At 42.1% G+C, this 23755-nt stretch overlaps 1 protein-coding gene across 1 annotated transcript in view; it reads right to left on the bottom strand.

The window, feature by feature from the left end:
* Positions 1–6919: 6919 nt before the first annotated feature.
* The window catches only part of wnk1b (WNK lysine deficient protein kinase 1b), a 67621-nt gene continuing 50785 nt past the window's right edge, over positions 6920–23755 (bottom strand). Inside the window, exons 14-38 of the mRNA XM_044022320.1 lie at positions 23456–23530; positions 21971–22237; positions 20971–21041; positions 20729–20882; positions 20439–20555; positions 20018–20128; positions 19786–19837; positions 19553–19693; positions 18248–19133; positions 17418–17737; positions 16864–16925; positions 16473–16529; positions 15565–15648; positions 15423–15459; positions 15244–15323; positions 14878–15156; positions 14413–14687; positions 14219–14294; positions 13995–14124; positions 13409–13606; positions 12833–12925; positions 10623–10664; positions 8992–9164; positions 8484–8540; positions 6920–8368 (exon numbers count right to left, since the gene is read on the bottom strand). Coding sequence (XP_043878255.1) covers positions 7937–8368; positions 8484–8540; positions 8992–9164; positions 10623–10664; positions 12833–12925; positions 13409–13606; positions 13995–14124; positions 14219–14294; positions 14413–14687; positions 14878–15156; positions 15244–15323; positions 15423–15459; positions 15565–15648; positions 16473–16529; positions 16864–16925; positions 17418–17737; positions 18248–19133; positions 19553–19693; positions 19786–19837; positions 20018–20128; positions 20439–20555; positions 20729–20882; positions 20971–21041; positions 21971–22237; positions 23456–23530 — 4269 coding nt within the window. The 3' untranslated portion in view covers positions 6920–7936. The remainder of the gene's footprint in view (positions 8369–8483; positions 8541–8991; positions 9165–10622; positions 10665–12832; positions 12926–13408; positions 13607–13994; positions 14125–14218; positions 14295–14412; positions 14688–14877; positions 15157–15243; positions 15324–15422; positions 15460–15564; positions 15649–16472; positions 16530–16863; positions 16926–17417; positions 17738–18247; positions 19134–19552; positions 19694–19785; positions 19838–20017; positions 20129–20438; positions 20556–20728; positions 20883–20970; positions 21042–21970; positions 22238–23455; positions 23531–23755) is intronic.

The raw sequence follows: 23755 nt of genomic DNA, 5'->3' as shown, positions 1-23755 counted from the left end.
ATAAACCCTTAAACATCTCTTTATTCTGAGTGTGTGTGAATGAGTGAGTGAGTGGCAAAAAATGTAGTGTAAAGCAGCTTTAAGATGAGAAAAAAAGTGCTATATCATAAATGCAGTGTTGTCATGTAACAAAGAAGAAATACTTTGTTACTGTACTTAAGTACAAAATTCACATCTGTGTACTTTACTTTGTTATTCATATTTCTAGCAACTTTTACTTGTAATCCACTACATTTCCCTCAACTGTCTTTGTTACTCATTACTAGCAAATTAAATCAGAAGAAGAAGAGTTGGTAATGGCCTGTAGCTGCTTTACACTACAGATGTAATCCATTCACCCATTCACACACTTCAACATGAGGTTAAGTGTCTTTCTCAAGGACTGAGCCACCATGGATCAATCCTTTTTAATACCTTTACTTTAAGCAAATGTCATGTACTTTAAGACTTTTATAAGTAATATTATAAAAAAAAGTGACTTCAACTTCTACCAAAGTCATGTTCTGGTAACATTCTTGATCCATTCTTGATTACACACGACGCATGAGTCCGCCAGTGATGATGCTCTGATTTCAAGGGCACAAGATGCAAGGACAGAAGAAAAAAAAAGAAGAAGGAAAAAACACTTTGCAAGGGTGACGATTGTTTAGTAAACACACACACAGAGGCCTTCACTGCGCCCTGTATGGAAACTCTCAGTCAGCTAAAACAGTGACATAATAGGTGTTTATCTGTGTTTATGTGAATTTAAATAAACAATCACACCGACGATAATGTAATCTCACTATGTTGCAAGAACAGTTGTCACTGTGTCACAGTCACTGTGTAGCTGAGAAGTTTGGATTTGACGGAGGCGGCCGATAACTTTAAATAAATGTTAATTCCAGTTATTTCTCACATTTTTAAAAACCACCATCATCCTCTGTCTACACCTTACCATCACAACATTTCTCCCTCTCTCACTTTTCCTTTTATATCATTCTAACATATATATATATATATATATATATATATATATATAAAACAGACTGAAGAGAGGACGGTGACAACCACAACTATCCTAAAATAAAAAGATCCTGTATCGTTTAATATTTGAAGCTGATTGTCTACTTTCATTGACTGCTGCTCCTCTCTGTGGTGTTTTTTTTTTTAAGGAAAATGAAAACGTTGACTCCCACGCTCGAGTTGTTCAGTGCTTCTCTGGGACTTGAGCAGTGTTGTGTGTAATTACACTCTGTGACTCCACTGTTTACATGTGGTTAATGTGTGTGCTCCACTGGGAACACAAGGTAAATCAGCCCTGATCCTTATAGTCTGGAGCAGACAAATAATCATTATTATCTATTTGAACAGGAAGGCCTACCTGAGGTCAAGAGGTCAAAACGAGTACTGTAATGTAACGATGTATAAAGACTTTGTTACTCCACTTAAGTACAAAATACACATATTTCTAGCAACTTTCACTTTAGTAGTAACTCGTTACTACTAAATACAATCAGAAGAAGAGGAAGAGTTGGTATTATGGTCTGTATTTAAACTATTCTAGTCTTGATGAGCTGCTTTACACTACAGTTTTGTCATTCACACACTGTAACATGAGGTTAAGTGTTTTGCTCAAGGACACATACCAGGAATTGAACGCACAACCTTCCAACTGAAAGACAACTTGCCCTACCACTGAGTCATCATGGCTCAATCCTAGCTCCTCACTTTTTTTAATACTTTTACTTCTGAAACTTAAGTACATTACATATCGGAAAATGACTTTTGATACTTAAGTACAGTAAATGTCATATTCTTTAAGACCTTTTTCTTAAGTAATATTATAAAAAAAGTGACTTTAACTTCTACTAAAGTAATTTTCTGGTAAGAAACTTTCCCTTTATACAAAGACTGGTCAGGACAAGTAGCAGTAGCAGCAGCAGCAGCAGCACATTCAACAGTTTGAGACAAATAGCAGTAAAGTTTTTTGTTTTGTTTTTTCTTTTTAAGACAAATAGCAGTTTTTTGTTGTTTTTTTTAAAAAGCCCTTGCTCCCCAGATCAAAGTTTTGCTCCAAATCACAAAGGAAACTCTCACCGTCGCAGTCGACAGTATATAAGAAATATACGTCACATTCTTCGTCATGGCAGCATGTGCCATTCATCTGACATATAAATGACCTTAACTTAAAGGCCAAATGGGTGCATGGGAGGGGGAATCTAACACCTGCTTCACGGTGCAATAAACTCTCTTTTAGCATTTTTATCCAGTAAAATGAAATGTCATAAAAACCCACTCGCTCTGACTTTAAATGTTTCCACAGAGATATGTTTATGTCAAAGCAGGAAGAAAAAAAAAAAGCTGGATGGAAAATGATTGTTATAATCTATCACTAAGATTCTTTTTCCTTCCTCCCTTACTTCCTCTGGGCTGACGGTGTTTTTTTTTCTTTTTTTTCTTCTTCGCCGTATCCATAGTGACACATAATAAGTACAGGATTCACACCTCATAACAAGCTGTTTCCTGAACGTCCTGGAAGCAAGAAGCTGTGGTCAGGGTGAGGGTGAGGAGGAGGAGGGAGAACATACTGTAAGTCCTGCAGGTGACGCACTTTATGAAGTAAAGTGCTGCAGCCATGTGGCGAGGATAAGTACTGCAACATCAGGGAAATGAAATGTAGTCTTCATTTCATCTGTGGTTGGATTATAGTGTTTTCAGTTGACCTAATAGTGTAATTATTTCCTACGCGTTTAACTGATTTGACATTTCATTGTTTTTCATATTCACTGATGTCGCACTGATGCTAATCCCAGTGGACATAGGGTGAAAGGTTGGGTACACACTGGACAGGTCACCAGTCCATCACAGGGACAAACAACCATCCACTCTCACACTCATGGGGAGTGTGAGAGGAAACTGGACCTTGTTCTGACCGGGTTGTGAACCCTACCCCTGAGCTACGATGGCTCAATCGTCATGCCTCACCTTTGTAATACTATTACTTCTAAAACAGAAGTACATTTGATATCAGAAAATGACTTTTGATACTTAAGTCCAGTAAATGTCACATACTTTAAGAACTTTTACTTCAGTAATATTATAAAAAAAAGTGACTTTACCTTCTACCAAAGTCAATTTCTGGTGAGAAACTTGTACTTTTACTCAAATATCACCTTTAAGGTACTTTATACAAGACTGGAAAAATAAAATCACTTAAATTTTACACACTGACCCTTTAAAAAGTTGAATTTATTTTACTCCTGTGAATCAAAACCATGTAAAAAAAAAAAAGAAAAATCTGATCATATGAGGAGATAAAACCAACCTTACTCATGTCATTGTGTACCTGTCCATCCTGATGTTTGTCCTTCCTTTCCATTTAAGTGGTTTCTTCTTTGTATCCCAGTCACCTGTTTTTTTTTTAAAAAAAAGACACATTTTACACACACACTTCATTAAAGTCGAGTCATCATCCATTCATTTAAACAACTTTTATTAAGTCTTTACAAATAAAGTAACAAATTTTATTGTATTGTGGCGCAAAGCGCACTTTTTCTTTTTATGATGAAGCTTGAACACTCTGTATACTTAGTGCAAAACATACCATTAAAGGCTGCAGATGACTCCCTACATTAATTTTTTTGTGTTTGTTTTTCTTTCTTTCATTCATCCATGTGTTTTTGAACGTTTTATTTTAACCACTTTTGTACACGGTCAAACACGATACAGACAAAATAAAAACCACTGAATTACATCAGGTGCTGCTCGACATTAACACTGCAGATAAAGTGAGTGAGAAATTTAAAAAAATAATAATAATTAAATTAAATTGAGCACAGAAACATGTTGAAAAGAGATTTTTTTTCTCAGTAACAGTCAGAGAAACTCGAGACTAGACGTCGATCCACGGGAGAAAGCTGCGACAAAGTGAGGAGATGCATCAGTCTGTGTGAGTGTATGTTGTGTTTGTAAATAAAAAGGCTTCTTTTATTTCTTTTTCTTTACACGTGGGCACTTCTACAGTAAAAACGCATTAGAGGTAAGCGAGTCCTGGACACACTAAACTGTAAAACACCAACAGAACCTAAAAAACTATTGCTACACTTTTGCACATGCGTCTCCAAACATTGATCCTATTTTTCCCCCCACTTCACAACGTCAATGCAATTTCACAATAAGAGCTCCTCCAATTTCACAGTAAGAGCTCTCTGCTACAGCCACAACCACTGAACCCTAGAAGCTTTCCAAACCCTTCAGGAAATTTGATAGCAAAACTGTCACCTGTATAATATTGCACTGTGGTCATTGCACAGAAGGCGCTTCCTTTCTAAGTAAATATGTGTGAGAGACAAAAGAGAAATATCACCAAAACAAAAACGTTTGTGGAAATCAAGTGAGAAGTGAAAAACTCCAGGATGTTACCTGGCAACCAAATCAGTTCCAGTGAGTAACAACAGGTAAGCACACTCAGTTTTTTTCTTGTTTCACCTCTGTTGGTTGAACACGGCAAGGAGTCGGCGAGAGATCTGACTGAACTAAACTCGAAAACCAGGACTAGAGCGAAGTGGCTCTAAAGATTATTCACAGCTTCAACCAAACTATTCATGAGAAATGGAGAAAAAACAAAACAAAACAAACAAAAAGCTTGAGTTTTGGACAAACATTATAAAATAACCATGGCACAATATTATTTATGTGAATCCAGAACACACTTCCAACAAAAAAAAGAAAAAAGATTGAAGTTTGTCAAAGGGCGTCAAAGGCATCAAAGATCATCAGAACCACCACTGTGCTCACACTCATTCCAACCACCACCAAAACCACCACTTTGTCCTTGAACACCCGCCGTGTTTAACCCTGAACGGTGCAGCTGCTATAACACAAGATTCATACCTTTTGCAGCAACTCTCGGATGACGAGGAGACGCCCGACGACGTGTCTCTTAGTGGGACACAACTGTGACAAAGCGTTATTGTTTGGAGGTGAGAGATCTCTGTATCGTCTTACTGGGTTGAAGTGGGTGGACTTTGGTTAAAAAAGAGAAAAACATTCTATTATGCATTGGTCACACAGCCTCACAAATTTGGTCAGTTCAATCGATAACCTTAAAGGTCCAGTGTGTAACAATTAGGAGGGTTTAGTTCCCTGACGTACTCAGGATACACACTGGAGCTTTAATTTAGGCAGGGAAACATGACACGAGTGTATGCAGTCGCACTTAATTTAGAAAAATGCAACAACTGTGCACAAAACAAAGGCAAGATTATTGTATTTTGATGAGCATCAGGCACGAAAGCCTCGCTGCTTAACTGACAGCAGAGTAAAACGTCCACCTTTAATTTTAATCTCACTTTTTTCCCCGCTGAATAAAAGGGGAGGGGAAAAAATAAATAAATAAAAGATTCATGTTTTGGTATAAAAAGGATTCAAATGAAATCCACCACTACATCCCCTCCTCACTGTATGCTGCACCTGTGCCTCTAAAGTACAGAGTGGTCCAAGCTTCAAATACAATCTTCAACAACTGAACCCCTCCTCCCTCCACATTATTTACAATTAAAACCCTGAAAACAAAAATGGCACTGATAATGCATCACGTTCTTCCAACCTTTCTGAAACCGGGCGCAGGTAAAGCACAGCATTCACTTCAACACTGATGTCATAATGGCGACTCTTCTGCCCACAGACAATCCAACTCAACCACACAGCAGCACCTATGATTCCCGCATCACCTGACCTCACAGTGACCACTCTCCACACACACACACACACACACACGCTGTGCTTGAGGCCCCTCACCCCCTCTCTCCTAATAAAGAAGCAACAGGAACAGGAAGGATGCAAGGCACTAGTAAATACCTCCAGTATTCACCAGAGGCTCTGGGGGAGATCAGGAGAAACAAACAGAGACGGAGCAAAAACCAAAAAACAAACAACTTTTTTTTTCTTTTCAAGTACATTAAAAATGGACACCATTGGTTTATACATTCACATTCATCTATCCAAACCAGAGGAGGAATAAGGGAAGAGGAGGGCTATTTAAAGTGTCTGATATACTGTGTAAGTACTCTTTTAAGAACAAAAAAATAGCGAGCATAACTTTTTTTTGTTTGTTTTTTTAAATCTTAAAAATCAACTACTTTTAATTACTTCAGGCTTAAAGGTCAGTTTCAACTTTCAATTCAATGAGCTATGAAGACGGAGCCAAACTAGCGGTCGAGTAAGGCATTTGTTTTTCAGAGAATGTGACCGGATGTATCGTTGACATTCGTTTATAATTTTCACATTTTTTGGACGACGATCCGTTTGCAAGGAAGCAGTGAATTGAAAGTGAAAGGACCCTGAAGTGTCCTCTGTATTCTCCTTTTCTTTGTTTATTTATTTGTTTTGACGTTTCACCCTAAATCTAATGCTGCCCAACAACAGTTTGTCAACAAACGACAATAATCACAGTGTTTCCACATCGAGCACCGATGTGTGTGTGTGTGTGTATAACAGGTCCGTCGAGAGAACACACTTTTGTTTTTTTTTGTTTTTTAAATAGAATAATTATCATTAACAACAATGTACATCATTTCAACCCAAACGTTGAAAACCAACCGTGTGATGAAACTACAAAACTGAGACATTAGTCAGTGAGTTTGTGTCTGTTAAACAGCTGCTACACCTCCAACGACATGTGTGTGTGTTCAGGTATTATCATGTGTGTGTGTGTGTATGTGAGACTGCTAGCAAACAATGCTGACAAAAAAAAAACCAAAAGAAAACAACGAATGGAATTATCATCTCTGACATTTTTGAAAAATAAACACTAACTGTACAGGGACTCTGATATTATTCTGATAACAAGGCCACTTTTTTTTCCTTTCATGCTTGGGATTTTCCTACTGTAAAGGTTTTTCTTTTCTGCTTTTATTGCTTTAAATGGCAACAGAGAGGAGGCGGAGGAGGAGGAGGAGGAGGACGGAGGGAAGGAGGAGGAGGAGTCGTGACACAGACGAGATGTTCGCGGGAGCATTCGTCACGTCTGTTAAGTGCTTTTTCAATAAACGCTCCTGACGTAAGCAGAGGGAACAGTTTGGTGTTTGGCTTTTATACAAACTCTCTCTCTCTCTAACTTGTCCTGCCATCGTCTCTCCATCTCCTCCTCCTCCTCCTCCTCCTCTCTGAATGACTTGTCAGTACCGAGGAGCAACAACACACAGAGAAGCTGCCACGACTTCTCTCACGACTACACCGAGTGCTGATCTGTGGACTTTTCTCACTTACATGAATTCACTTTGTTCTCGCTGTCCTATCCTATTGTGCTTTTAATGGTTTGGGAGAAAAAAAATGTGAATACTGAACTGGACTGTTTTCACTGACGATAGTAATAATCACAGATCTTTTCATATCAAAGCCTTTTAGCGGCAGACATTCACATCACCACCTTCTTCCCGTTCAACCTTTCATTTTTATCCTCCCACTGCTGTCTACCAAAAGACAGACAAAGTGTGTGTGTGTGCGCGCCGTCATGTATGGACTTACAAACTCCAAGTGTGACCCTGTCATGAAAGCCCATACACGGCACGGCACACAAACATAGTCACCAACACCAGTCCCATACCCTGTCAGAACCTCTTTGGCCGTTCAACATTGCACTCATCAGTCTTTTCCTTTGTCCTCGAGTATTTGGCAGCCATCACAGGCCCGCGGTCGGTAAACAGCAGGTGGGAAGATCCGATACATGGCTGCGTCTGCAGCAGCTGCACACACGCGTACGAAGTAAAGCACAGGTGATCGCAGCCGCCATTTCTCCCTCCTCTCCTCCATCCTGTTTCTCCTCCACTCGGACAGATCAGCTTCTGACACTTTACCCACTCCAGTTCTAGCTGTCCCCTCTGGCTGAAACGCTCCGCTCCACACCAGTTCAGGCCAGTCGGGCAGTGATTCACAATGGCCCTCACCCCCAGCCCTACGTGGTCCTCAGATTGGGTCCTCCTGGGTTGCTGACAGACTTCTGCAAAGCGTTGGTCACATGGAAAGCCTGGAATGGCCCCTGCCCGGGAATATGGCCCTGTGGTGTGGGGTAGGGGCCCAGGGGCTGGGAAGTGCTGACCAGCAGAGGTCCAGGCTGTGCTGCAGCCTGGTGTGGCGTTGGCAAACCTGGACCAGACCACTGTGCGCTGTAGGCGGGGGTGGGGTTGTAGTGTATGAATTGAGGCGGCTGGGGTTGGGGCGGAGTGGAGGCGGCGGGGGCGTGGCTCAGGGAGCCCTTGCGGGTGGCCACAGAGGTAGAGGTAGTGGTGGTGGGGTTTGTGGGGAGGTGTGCAGAGCCTCCGATGCTGCTGGGACACAGCTGACTGGGAGCCGAGTACTTCCTGCCCAGACCTGCTGACTGAATGACCTGCAGTGACGAGGAAACACAGCATAACACGTTAAGATTTCTAGACAGAAAGTACATGTGCAAGTACTTTACAGTACTTAATGCCCAAGAAATATCAAACTTTGTTTGGACTAACCTCGTAGCTGTGTCCCTGTGCTGGAGCTTGCGGCAGCTGTTTGGCACTCCTCTTACCCTGGAAAAGATGATTTTGTTATTAATTCTTGATCACATGACACAAACACTCTTTAGAATGTTCAGAAATCAATCAATAACGACAGGGATATGCTGGGATACATTTAGGATGGATATTAAAAATTGCACACAATGAAATTGACTTAAAAAAAGTTGCCAAATAAAAACCTCAGCCATTTTCCTTCAAAATAAAATAAATACATTAGAGCTTGAGGGTTGGGTGGAGTATAACATGAGAATTTAGATTTGGGGAAATAGTCAAAATGGCAAAATGGACGCATGCCATCAGAGCAGATTTAAAGACGTTTTGCCTGAGGTTTGTTTACTCCATCAATCATTTATAGCGTTTGCTTTCATCGTCTTGTCTTTTTAAAGTAACATGAAGCTGGTGAGTCAGTGTTGACAGAACATTCTCCACGTCGGTGTGGAGTAATAACCCGGCGGTAAGTAACCTGTGAGAGGTTCATGGCGTCTCTGGCCCAGTTGTCCACCAGTTTATGGAAGTCGTCGGTGAAGGTTCCTTTCCTCTGATGCGGCACCGTCATGCTGGAGGGCAGATACTGAGAACCCGTCTGACTCTGGCACAGGCCGCCTGAACCGCTCACAGCGTTGGTGCTGTTCGTCCCTGCGAGGACAAACACAGAGCGAACCATGTGAGGTATTATTCAAATAACAACATGGAGCTATGGTTACATGGGTCAATGGGAATGTCTGTCCAGTTGTGTCCATGAAAAGGGGGCTGGTTATGTGGTGACTGGAAGATCAGCAAAGTCGACATGGTCCTACAGTTCTACGGTTTAGTTCTTGATGATGGATTTAATGATGAACAAACAACCAAAAATCTATGAAAACCTCATTAGTTTATATGTTTTAATTTATGAATAATGACACCAGAGGAGCAACGCTGGGCAATCTGTGAAGACATCTGACATGGCCAGTAACTGCTGTCGACCACTTTATAAGCACCATTCTTGGGTGTTTCGATTCACTTTATGACCACTAGGTGGCACTCATGCCTCGTAATGAGAAGGTGGAAGTTTGCCAAACCCTCAGAAACCCATCATGACAAAATCACTGCAAACAAAAAAAAGCACACACTACAAACTATAATATACAGCATGACGCAGAGGAATAGACCACACTCTATGATAGCAGCACCTTCTCCATACTACTCCACATTCAAATCTGTATTTCTGCATGTTAATGCCTCACTACCAAGCCATTTCCCACCATCTCTTTGCTACAGAATAAAGCACATAGTCTCAGAATGTATGTATTCTCCATCAATCTAATGTACAGACAAATACACTGTTTTATCATAGAATAAAGAGCTAATATCTTTATGTGTAAGAAATATGAAGATTATGACCCTTGACAGCACAGTATAAGAACCAGGAGCAGATGCAGATTCCTATGCAGACGAATGGAAATCAAAAAGCTATGCTGACAAAGATGATGTCAGCTGGGAAACATTCATATGATCTGCTCCGATCACACACACACACAAGAACATAAAATGCAGGAATCAGCCCAAATGAAAGGTAATCACATTGTTTGCCTGGCAGAAAAACTGTCACATCATGCCAAATAAAATGGAGTAAAAACAATAAACGTGAGGTCGAATGGAGACGCTGAGTCATGACTGACTGCAGCAGCATGGAACTCTGGGCAACGTAGTCTAGACCACAATTGCCGTGATAAGGGAGAGGAAAGGGAGGAGGGAGGAGGGAGGAGGGAGGGCAGAGAGACAAACAGCTGTTCAGGTGAGTAAATGTGTGGTTGAGAGTGTGTGTGAGGGCTTGCAAGTGCATGCACTGTCAGTTTGAGTCTGCCATGACAGATCTGTTCAGTCATTTCAGGTAGAGCTACGCAATCTGTGATCAAAACGTTCTTTTTTTTCCCATTTGGTCTGAAACTGACTGAAACGACTGAACTGATCTGATCTCAAATCTTGCAGAGGGTCAAACATTAAGTCTACAACAGGGCGTCAGAGAGCAGGAGAAAATACGGGAGAGCAAGTGCAAGGATGGAGGACGGGAATGGATGGAGGGAGGGAGGAAAGACCAAAAAAAGAGATAGTTACTACACAGCTGGTTGCAGGGGCAGACTTTTTTCACCATCTTCCCTGTGCGGCCCGGAAGACAACGATTGGAGGATTGGGAGAGAGTCAAAGTTAAACCCCGGCCACAACAGAAGCAAAGTGCAATGAATCCAACTCATTACTTGTAAGTAGTTCATAAACAAATGTTGCCCAACAACGTCCTAACAGAGGTCACGGCCTGTCACACAGTGCAAATTATACACGGAGTGAACTAGGGCTGCACAATATATAGGAAGTTGATATCAGAAACATGACTGATCACAACAAAACAAAAGCAAGAACACATTTACACTGTGTACTTACTCCAAGCAGGGATAGGCATCGTTTCCGTATTGATTTATGAACACTTCAAAAAGCATTTAAAAAAGACCAAAGTTGACGTAATTTGACCACAAAGTACAGAAATATGTTACAGACTTAAATGATAATTCAAATTCCAACTCTAAAAACCTGTTTGAGTAGTGGAGGGTACTGTGAACACAGCTTGGCTTGCATCCATGCCCTTTTTATTTGCCAAAAGGAAAACAACAGTAATGTTGGCTTGTGGTTGCTATGGAGGATGAATATTTGCCGTCGATGGATCACATTTTCATCACAAAACTTATCGGCATTATTGTATTTCACATTTTCCTGATATCGTGCAGCCCTACTTGCTGCACTGTGAGAAAGGCAGAATTTTGACATGTTTATTCGTAAGAACAACATGGCAAGAGATCCTCTTTTTTGACGAAGCCATGACGCGTGGGCAAACTTCTGAGGAAGTGCAACACATCATCTTATCCTTACACACACTGGGCTGACAGCTACTGTAGCAACAACAAGCAACAGTTACTCCTCGAGTAGAAATACGTTTTAAAGGAAGGGAAGGCTTGAATATATAAATGATCTAAACGTGACCTTTCTTCCTAAAATCTTCTTTGTACACTACCTCAGAGTTTTGCCCGTGTACCGTGGCTTTGTGACACTTTTGGGAAACAAACAACTGTTTCTTCTAATGTGATTCTTCTCTACAGCTCACAGGTCCACACCAGAACTGGGTCCAACATCGTATAAACATAAAAGACAACTCCCTGAATCACTTCCAACATGTCCGTTTGTTTTAAAAGAATATTCCATAATGTTTTCAGGCAAATATTATAGATCTTTCATTTTCAGTATCTGCTAAAAGGCTAGAACAATTTATAAGAACTGAGACCCAGGTCTGTCTCTCTCTCCTCCTGGCTGTGCAGTGACAGAGGGACAGGTGAGGAGGGGACAGAGGGGGTGAGGATAAGGAGTGAGGTAGGGTGAGGGAAAAGGAAGAGAGAGAGAGAGGGTTTGAGCTGCAGAGTTTAGACGCATTTATACATATCCCTTTATGCCTTTAACACTAAATATTTAATTCAAACTAATTTTTTGATTGTTTGTTTTAGGAGAAATTCTGTAATTACCAACAAATAACAAAATAATAATTATGTGGCGTGCAAAAGTCTCAGGGAACCAACAGCTTTGTTGTTTTTATGTCTGTCAAATTCTGTTTTTGGATTGGAATGATGTGACATTTCATGTTCATGTGCATGTCACTTCTAAAGAGTGTTTATATTAAACTGCCTACCATATTTTCTGAATGTGTTCTAATGAAGCGACTGAGAAATAATTACACTGTATGGTTGTTATGGCATTTGCTAAAACAACAACTCTCACGGTGACCTCAGACTTTTGTACGACACTGAAACGCTCAAGTCGTCACGTCTCAACTTGTCTTTCCATTGTTGATCTGCTTGTTGGATAAAGACGGCTCAGAAGTGGAAGCAGTCTGGACTTAAACTTTACCACTTCATTATATTTTTGCCAGTAAATCAGATTTAATTGTTCCAGGAAAAGCGAGGTTTAATGATTCCTGCTGTTGTTTATTAAATCAACAGAAACAGATTCATCTTTAGTGTTAACAGATACACCACCTGTACTTACTGTACCGACAACTTTACTGTTGGGGCTTATTCGTACTTCACTATTCATCCGTTGTAAGCTTATTTTTGTTTAGAATTTCCTGAAGACTGTTGTGACATGAGAGGCAGTCTTTCTCCATAAAAGAAGGAAAAAACCCCGCAGGAAGACAGGATGACTTTGACTCGACGGGTACAGGAGTAAGGAAAGAGAATGAAAGTAAGGACGGATACAAGAGAAGAGCAAAGAAATAAAGCGTTACACACAAAGAGCCAAGCAGGGCGTACTCAGAAAGCGCGTCCTCCTGCCACCAGGCTTGAAGGCCAAACGCTCCGAACCCCAGCTGAACTTTACACAGCCTAAAGAGAGGGAGGAGGGAAGGGAAAGGATGAGAGAAGAGATGAAGACAAAGGAGAGGGTAGAGAGAGAGAGGCAAAGTGAGATGCAGAGATAGGCGGAGATAAAAAGAGAGAGAACATTTTTGAAGACAGGAAAGCAAGGGACCAAAGAGAAGATTGGATGGGAGTGAAAAAATAGACAAGAGTGTGAAAGGAAAGAGAGAGATGAAAGACAAGGAAGGATATAATAAAATGGATTCTCAGATATAATGTCGTTATCACAGTTAGCCATCACACTGCTTTACACAGAGACAGGGAAAGAAATAGACCAAGACAGGAAGTGACAAACAATGTGCATTTGTCTTTTCATTCTTTTCCTGCATTAAAAAAAGGGTAGAATGAGCAATTTAAGCTCAGAGTTTGTGTAAAATCAAACTTTCTCATGTCGTGAAGATGCGATGAGGCCTGCAACAGCCTCAGCGGCGTTCCCCGCAGAATGCCTACCTGGGGTGGGAGCACACAGGCTGGGCATAGAGAGTGCGGCCTCACTAGTGTAGGCCGAACACAGGTTATCACTGGAGGGTGAGGTTTTGAGTGGCTGGGGCAGAGGGATGCTGCCCGAATCAGCTAATCCTCCTGGGGCTAACAGAGCCAGCTGTCCGGGATGCATGGTTGGGACACTCTGGGCGGATAAAGTGCTGCCTAGAAATAGCACAAGGCAGTGGCAGTAGAGGACAGGGCAGGAACGACACACAATAGGGAATAGACACACACACACACACACACACACACAGCAGACGGACAAAAAAACACCCATTACCGCAAACATTTACACGCATCCACACAGAGAAAAACAGAAAAGAAAAGCAGTCAGAAATGTTGAGCCTCTGCTCCAGCACGCACCCACATTCACATGCAGAAATACAGACACACACACACACACACACGCGCATGTGCACACAGATGCATAAACAGAAGACGGTGTCATGTTAGTGTAAATGCTTGTGATCTCATCGTCTGTTGTGAACATGAATTACTATTCAGAGGTACACGGTTAAATCATCTTAAACACACTGAGTGAGAAACCTACCTGGCTGTAATGGACTCTTGCTGCCCTGTCTGGAGCTGCTTCTGGATGATTTGGAGGACTTGCTTTTCGTCGGCCGTCTCCTCCTGCCAGTCAAAGCCACGACAGGAGGAAGCACTGTAGCCGGAGGAATCTGGGCCAAGACCAGAAGAGAAATGGCTCCTTGTTACTTACGGCATGTGCTGGTGTTTATAGTGTCTCCACTGACGTAAACCAAAGTGATTTACCTTTCCCAGCTTGGTGAAGAGACTGTCTATTTCCTCTTTCTGACGGGAGTGGAGGGCCTGAATCTCACGCATGTGCCTAGTGCCAGAAGGAAAGAGTGATCAAAATTTGGAATAAGGACAGACAGACAAATTATTGTGTGGGTGTCCTAAGAGAAGGAAGTTTTCCCCCTCAGACTTTTGGGGGGAGAATTTACTTTTCTCTGAGGCGGGTGACTTCATGTTTGAAGTCTTCGTCCTCAAATTCTGAGTCATTATCGCTGCTGATGTAGGAGTTGTTGAAGGAGTTATTGTTGTTCAGACTCAGCAGGGAGGATTTATGAGGGGAGTCTGGTGTCAAAATCTGTCCAGGACGACTGGATCCGTTTGCAGTCTGGACAGCGGGTGGAGGGTTTTGCCTGGACTCTGCGCTCTGCTCCTGGGCGCGACTGACCGAGAATCTACCAACGCGAGCCTCAGCATTGGAGGTGACCTGGAATGTAGCACAAAAGGATTTGTGTTGGCAGGTCACTTTTCACTGAACTGGAAGGGCTTCATTCAGCATGGAGAACTTTTAAACTCTGATCCATTTGTGGACAAATTTGAGATAAAAATACCTATAAATGTATCTCTAAATGTAATATTTCAATCCAAAACCCTGCATCACACACAACAGGAAATACCTGGAAACGTCCAATGGTAGCTGTGGGTTTAGGGGAGGGACAGGGGGAGGTAAAGGGGGTGGACTGTTGAGATGTTATCAAGGCCCGTTGGGGGAGTCCGTCCACAATGTCTCCTCTTTGTCCTGCCGCTCTTTTCAGGGGAGACGAGTTCTTATGCAGTGTGTTCTCTGGGCTGGAAAGGGAGGAGGACGAGGAGGAAGAGGACGAGGATGAAGATGTGGTGGATGATTCAGTGCAGGTCTGGCGCTGGACTGGGTGCTCTTCATTCGCCAACGAGACCTGAGCGGGGAAACAGAGTGAGAAGGAAATTAAGGAAAAACAAGACAGTGAGAGAAACCCTTTTGTGCAGCAGGAAAAAGCATTTACCTGAAATCTTCCCAGTTTTATTCCACCAGCAGGAGAAACAGGAGGAGAGAACACAGAGTCTTCATCCAGAGAGAAAGATACTGAAAGATAAACGATACAGATAGAAAACAGAAACTAATACAAGACAAGCGTACTGACAGTCATTACACTGATTGATTGTTTTGTTTCAGTGCACATACTTGGCTGTCCTAGTCCAGGTATGCTGCTGTGAGAAGCCTGGGGTTGCCAACGAGAGAGAGGGAGAGAGAAGAGGACATTAATATCGATTAGTAGTACTGTAGCGGTGTATATACAGCGTCATGTTAGTACGTGTGAGTTTACCTGTGAGTGTGAGCTGACAGGAACAGTCTCTGGGCTTAGAGCTCTCCTCAACTGTGCATCCAGATCCTCCAGTGGCTGCTGGGACTGAAGAACGATTGACGCACACACACACAAAGGTAGACGAGAAGACAAAAACAAGTCACGACAATCATTCATTCACATTCATCGCTCTACAAATACATGTTGCTGAAACCTCACAAAAAAGCATAAAACACTCATACTATATGTTTGTAATTTCGTGGTAGCTCTAGATTATGGGTTATTAGATTATTAGGTGTTTTATTCTTAGTTGAATATGATTACATAAATTAAAAAAATGAACATACAGGCTCTTGTGAGCTTGGTCCACAGAAGGATTATGTTAATTGAGTAGGACAAGTCTGCTCCGTGAGGGTTGGGGACGAGAAGTGTATATCAGTGACATGTCAGGTCTGATTTTTCATTAAGTGGCTACAAGTCCTATCGCTCTGTGCCGCTCCAGTTAAATTGGCTTTTCTATTTTTGGGACGTAGCAGTGTACAGCCACAACACAACAGTCTGGAAATGAAAGTTCATTTCACCTTCTCTCAGCCTTCAAGTACCTGGTCACACTCTCTCTCTGTGTCCAATTATGTTGGAAATATTTTATCTTTGTATGTCTTGCTGTCTTATTAATAAACCTCACATTTTTATTTTTATAACTGAGATAAAATGCCACACCACCAGGTTTTTAAATATTAAAGATTCACTAAAAATGTAAACATATTTCAAATCAAGTAGAATCTAGAAAAAGCACTATTTATAAACCCATATAAACGTACCCATATTAGGTACAATAAGGAACTAAAATTGACATTTTAAGTTATGAAAACATGTCATTGCAATGACGACGGCACTCTTTTAAAATGAGAAAAGGAAAATAAAAACACCTGTGTAGGACAAGGTCCAGGGAAGGATGGCGGGAGTTCTGAAGGAGACGAACTGGCCTAATCCCAGAAAAACAGTGACGATGGAAAGAAAGAAAGAAAGCGGGAGAAATGAGAGAGAAAATCTGTTGCAGAGGTGGTTATAAGAAAAGTCTTCATTGAGAATGTTAAAAAGAAATGTTCATGCAAGATGAGAGTCCGAAAAACCTACACATCCACATTAAACAAACTGTGACTTTTCGACCATTAAAAGTGTAGGAATATAAAATTAGCTGAAAAGTTTCACCTTCGACATGCACATGCTCTCTGGCCATGTAATTAAACAAACATGAATGGTTACATGAAAGTTAAAATGAGGTGATATTTCTATGTGATGCAAAGCTGCAACACTCACCGGGACCCTGGATAGGGGGGTTTTAGATGGAGTGGTCTGGGCAAAGGATGAGGCAGGGATGCCTGCACAGACAGAATATAAAATTCAGGTCTGCATGGTCACAAATCACCCTGAAAGCGTCCTAAGATCTAATCACAACAAACACTTTCCTTTATCCTAATTAGTGCCTATATTCTTGGTTTATTTATAGCCATATCATGCTGTATCATTAAAGCTGACTGCATTTTTTTTTATTTATTATTTATTTATTTTTCTAATGGTTGCATAATGACTGCATGATTTATTCATTTATTATTCACAAAGCACAGGTGCAAACACAGACACATCGACAATAGTCACATCTACATGTTCAGACTTTTCTCTTTTTTTTGTTTGTTCTTGTGACCAGAAGTTATATTTGTGTGTTTTTGCATACCACACACAGATGTGAGCTCTGATCACATGTCATGTGAGATGCATTTCAATGCCAGGTATGAACAGTCAATCTCTCAGGACAGATATTAATACCCTGTCTGAATCTGAACCCGCGGCCTTTAACATTTTCTTCAACCTACCCATCTGTACTGGAGTGGAAATAGGTGTCCCGGGTCCCTGGACAGGAGCAGGCGACCCCAGTGACCCCAGTGCGAGGCTGGAAGGGGGCTGAAGAGGATTGGTTGGCAGACTGGAGCCAGGTGTGGTGACAGATGAGGTGGAGGTAGAGTTGGGCCCCCCTGGGGATGTGGTACCAGCCACAGAGGCAATGTCAGCAGCTAAGATGTCTCCCTGGGTGGAGGGAACTCCTCCACCAAGGTCCATGAAGAGAGACCGCAGCTTCTTCTCCAGAGCTTGGATGTCGTCCGGTTTACCTTGGGACTCAGCCAACACCTCACATCTGAGAACAGAGGATAGTGGATGCTTTTCTGAAAAGTGCTTTGAAGTGTAGACTTTTCTCTCAGGTATTTACGCTACAGTGCATAACTTTTGATGTTATTATGCTGCCCTGAAAAAGGGCTCTCAAGCAACACTAGTGCATCTAACTGAGGGAGCTTTTGTGTGTATACAGCAGCAGTGCAGGGGCAGGCAGGGACAAGATTTATTCATCCTGTAAAAATGCTGAACGAAAGGGTGTTTAGAGGAGTAGAACACACTTCTTGAAGCTTTTCTGTTTTTAGTCATAGCTGTTTGTAGCTGTCTAGCTTAACTAGTGCAATCTTTTTATGCGCTATATATGTGCTAATATTTTATAAACAACAACAACAACAACAACAACAACAGTAGAAAGGTGAAAGAAGAGAAATGAAACTGAGCAGGCAATCTGTGCCTGCTTTGGGCCCTTGACAGTGTGACACTGGTATTAAATGGCCCCTAATTAATAATGAAAAATGTATCGATCAACTCTCACCTTGCATCACATTCCCCACAGTGTGTGTGGGTCTGCCCAGGCAGCGCTGCTGTCTGAGGCTGAGAGTGGACCAAGGTCGGTTGGACTGTAGGAACATTTGTGGTCACCGGCTGAAGCCCCACAGAAGTAGAGGAGGAAGGGGGACTGGGCAGGGAGGCAGCAGACGGGGTAAGTTGTGGGCCTGGGATGGCAGTCGTCGCGATGACAGAAGAGGAGAGGGAAGGAGTAAATGATGACATGGGCAGATGACTGGAGGACACTTCACTGGCTGTGAGAGTGGAGGATGGAGGGGAGGATACAGCGTGGCCATTGGGAGGGGAGGTAAGCATTGTTGGGGAGATGTTGGAGATGCTTGCCGGTGCCAAAGTGGGAGGTACTGCGGTAGGACTGACAGCTGAAACAGTCTGGGACTGAGGCAGGGGGAAAGCCTGGGGCTGAATTTGTGCTTGTCCCTGGACCTGGGACACATCCTGCGTCCCCGCCTGTGTAAGTACCTGTGACGGGAGCATGGGCTGATTCACAAAAGTGGGTGGAGGAGAGGAGGAACAAGGAGGACTGAGACAGGCAGCAGGCACAGATGAGGGGGTGGAGGACGAGGAATGGGGAGAAGGAGAGGCATCCAAGACCTGCTCCTGTGCCTTGTTTAAATTAGACGGGACAATCCCAGCAGTAGAATCAGTAGAGGAAGCTGTGGTAGCCTGTGCGGGGACAGAGGCAGCTGAAGGTTGTAGAGCGGGATGTGTGGAGTGGATGGCGGCTGGGGCAGTGCTGGGGCCCTCATCAAACTGATTCTGGTTCTGTCTAAGCTCAGAGAAGGCTTGTTGTAAATTGATTGCTCCTGCAGACTGGGACAACGGAAAACCTTGACCTGGACTCTCAGGTGGACCTGTACCAGAAAATCAGAAACAATATCTGGTCAAAATGCTATTCATATTCCAGTGTTGTATCTGAAGATCCCATGGTAATTCAATGAATTCCAATGTGTTATTGCATTTGGAAATAAAATGCTATAAATACCTAGAAATAAAAGGATAATTTGACCTTGTGAGCAGATTTTGGTTGGTCCTTACAAAGTCAACGTGCTTTTTTGAGGGTAAAGACTTGGGTTAGAATAAGGTTTATCAGGGTTAGTCTGTTATTTACTGTGAATTTTAGGAGTCTCTGTGTCTTATTTCTCCCCATTTTCATTTTAGTCATCACGATGACGGCATATTAAAATGAGGCAACGTTTCCAATCAGTGTTTGACAGTAGAGTACAACAGGGCAAAGATATTAGCATGCAAACCATGACAAGCATGCACATACAATCTTTACTAGTTCCACGAGCGGCAGGAGGAGGAGACGTGGGAAACACTTGCTCCTTCAGCCTGTCTTCAGGTACGGGGCTCACGATGAACCTCCGACCGGCTGAATGAACCACTTGTGCCGACGGACTGGCAGGGATATCTGAGGGAAAAAAAACACAGTCCTATTACTATCATACTATTAGAAACTGTAGTTCATCATCAATATATGTGTGATTTTTTCTTTTCTTTTACCTGGCATGGGGACAGATATTGCAGGAATCTGCTGCACCGTACCACCTGACATCTGTAGGTCAATAAGACAGCACATATTCAAGACTGAAATTTGCAGATGATTATCAATGTGATGCTCTGCGTTCAGTCTATTATTGTACAGTGTATGTACTGTGCAAACAACCTAATTTTCACTTTATAGGCATCCATCCTCTCATTTCTGCATTCAAAGCTGCAGTGTAGTGGGTTTTACCTGGTTGTTTGCATCTCTCTCCAGACCCTTCTCATCAGCGTTCTGTATCACCTCTCTGACTTGCTCAATGAACGACTCCCTCTCACTCTCCAGGATAAACTCACTCAGTACCTGCAAACACACACAATCCAAATGTTTGTGTGCCAGAAACAGAGCTATAGCCTGGTTCATGCCTCTTCTATCAGTGTTACTGTGCCTCATGAGTAAGCCGAGTGAAGGCTCTCAGTCAAAGCACAAGGACAAGAGCAACGCAATCATGTGCACTTCAGTGGTTTCAGATGACAAAGAACAAACAACACTCCCCCTGACATGTGAGGACTGTTCCAGTCTAATATGGTGAGCTGTTAACATATTACTACGATGGCAACGAGATTAAAGTAATCAAAGGACTGGTGGAAAACCAATGATTGCCTGTGTGTACCATGATCTGAGCAATCTCCTCAGGGTTGTCGCCATCCAGGTCAAACCTGAAGGTCACCATCTTCCTGTTGTGCGTTTCCAGCTGACACTCAGCGACTCTGTCTCCTCGGTTGGAGATCTACACGTGTGAGAGCAACACACAGAGAACACAAAAACACACACACACACCGAGAGAATAAAACGAGATGTGAGTGAATCTGATGTTTTCCTCGTGACACCATAACTTCCGAGTAGAAAAGAGGATTTATGACTTAATTATGACATTGTACAGTTTATGGGTTACGCTATTACATTGAGAACATTGAGTTTCGCCTTGGAGATCTTCTCATGACGTGATCGACTTCGCACGGAGCGTCTCTGGTGTCGCTTGGTGGAGCGACCTTCATGGCGACCTCCCCCTCCTCCCTCGTTGCCGTCACTCAGACCTGAGGTCTCAGAGTGGCCACTGAGGTGCAGACATAGTAGAAAAGACATGAAGCAAACCGGAGACTGTAAAGTGACCAGGAACATTTTGGTGTTTGTGCATTCATTACCTCTCTATAGATGAGAGGACGTGAGGCAGCGGTAGTTGGGACTGGGACAGCTCTGAAGACTGAGAGGCAGACTGAAAGACACACAGCCCAATTAAAACACACATACATGAGCACAAACAGCACAAACACCAACATGAGGAAGATTCAGAGGAGAAAAAAGAAAACGGCACAAAAGCATGAAATATATACAAAAAGTGTGACATTTAAGCAAATTGCAAAGAAATGCGCTCATGAATTCAAATGTGCAGGAAAGATTTAATAACAAACTAAAACTAGAGCAGGGAACAAATAACGCAAAGCAAGAGCTGCAAAAAAGCAAAGAAAATCATATTTCATTTATTAGATACATGAAGTATCTACAATTACACATGCTTCCTTGTCTCGTGGTTACAGTCTTTGGAAAAGAAAACGAAAACAAGTCCTGAATAAGGAATTCATCTAAGGCTGCCTCTTGCTGTTGGGCCCAAAAACAAAATCTGCAAACAGTGTGACAGATTTATTGTATTAAACAATGACTAATAACGGACCAATAAATGCTATGCTTACTCAAATGTTTTTCATCTGTGTAATGGCTCAATTACATAATGTGTACCAAAAATATTTTCCAAAAAATGTTTGGGTTTTTTTAAGAAACAAACCAGCTTTGCTCCACTCAAATCAAATCACACAAGATGTTAAACCTGAACCACCAAACTAGTTATTCCAAGTAAACCACCAACAATCTCATGAGAATAACTTAATCACTGATAATCACTGTCACCAATTTGCATTACATGTGACTACAAGAATAATCCTTTAACAAGTACGAGCAATTGTACAGTTTGACACCTGAAAATGCAACACTTACATGACTGACCTTTAAAAATGTATTTGTAAAAAAGCAAGTTTGGGATCAATCGCTAGATTAATTGCATTTTTTTCCCACTCAACAACCAACAACAGCGTGGTGAAAGGGGCATGACATCCACTTGGGTGGGTTTGACCATCTAGAAGCCAGTACCTGGGGAAGTTCTTCCACAGGAGTGTCAGGTGGGGCGGAGACTACACTGATGATTGGCACCATGGTGGCCAATGGCTGAGGCACAGGTGTGGACACAGGAGGAGGAGGAGGAGGAAGAAGAGGTGGGGAAACAAAAGTAGAAAACACCCCAACAGGGAGTGTCAGGGGAGAAGGTAAGGAAGCCACAGCCGCTGTCGCCATGGGAATAGAAAGGGACGATGATGGAGAGGGGAGTGTCACAGTAGAGGAAGGAGGAGTTATACTGGGCTGAGAGGAGGCACAGGGGCCCGAAAGAGGAGGAAGAAGAGGCAGAAGGAAAATAAAAAGGAGAAAGAGAAACCACATGAGGCAAGAGGATGGGTAAACAGTGAGAAACAGAAAGGCAGGAAGTAAGAGGAAGTAGGTAATGCCATCAAGTTCTACGTACAATAAAGACCAACGTCTTCAAACTTTACTCAAGCAAGTCCAATTGGCTTACAGCTAACTACTGAAGACTCAACTGGTTATTTAATGAATGAGACAAATAGATCAAAGATCAAATCTGTTAGTGACGACGTCAGAAGCTTTTAAAACCAAACAACTATCTCGACATAACAACATGACGAGTAAATAAAAAACACACCACCCAAAGACCATGCAACCACAAAACATCTACAGGCAAAATGATTTCTGTTGTGCAGATGGGCAGCACCAGGATAAAAATGGTTGATTAGGTTGTAAAACACTATAGGGTCATTATTAAAGATATTTACACACTACTGGAGAAATTAGATCCTGTTGGTTATTTCTATGTCATGTTATGTTAGTATGAACTAATTGTACATTTAAAGAACAGGATAAATGTAAAGGACGCACTAATAATCTAATAACAAAGGACATGAACACCAGACAGCACAAAGGTACAGAGACACATGGGGAATGAATTCACCTATCACCAACCAACTCACATTAAAGATGGACACTTACAAACAGAATAACATTAGGATAGATATATACAGATACCTACAGCACACCAACATAAATGACCATTCAAATGTGTACCTTCACCAGAGCGTGTTCAGCAGCTAGGTACAGAAAGTAAAGCTGTTCTATACTGGGAGACGGAGTGAGGTCAAACAACTAAGCACGCATACAGTATACACCCATCAAATATGAGAATACAGACAGACAGAAAAGTACACGTGTCCACACAAATAAAAACAAACCAGGCAGCATGCCAGTGGGTGAGCCAGAGAGCACAAAGAAATTGGGAGAAACAAGTTGAGCCCATGAATAAGCGAGCAAAAAAAAACCATGCAGTAATTACATTTAGATGAAGGAAAAGGCAACGTGATCTTTGATTTTCTGTTCATTTATTAACTGGCAGCGTGACTACCTAAACTAGCCGAATGGCAGAGCATCAAAGAAACGTTCTCAACAGATAAGATAGATGTTTGTGCTGCAGACGCTTGTTTTGATCAGATGGATTGGAAAGTGTTGTTGTACCTGTGAAGACCCTTGAGGCAGAGTGGTGTGTGTGGGACTCTGAACTGATGAACTAGCCTGACTGGATGAAACGACCTGGAGAAACACACACACACACACACACACAAATCAAATAAATCTTAGTATTTACTTTTACATACACTTGTATGTCATCTTTGGTTTGATCATTTTTGAACACCCCTACAAGCTTTATACTTTCCCAGTTATGCCACATTTACCATCTTCAGTTAAAATGCCGTTGTAAGCAAACACCTGTCACAACATGTATAAAGGTGAAGGATAAATGCAACTCTTACATAA

This window comes from Solea senegalensis, linkage group LG3 (genome assembly GCF_019176455.1).
Source record: "Solea senegalensis isolate Sse05_10M linkage group LG3, IFAPA_SoseM_1, whole genome shotgun sequence".
In the NCBI taxonomy this organism is placed as follows: Eukaryota; Metazoa; Chordata; class Actinopteri; order Pleuronectiformes; family Soleidae; genus Solea; species Solea senegalensis.
Note: the sequence above shows the minus strand (reverse complement) of the source record. Positions and strands in the feature narration are given on the sequence as shown.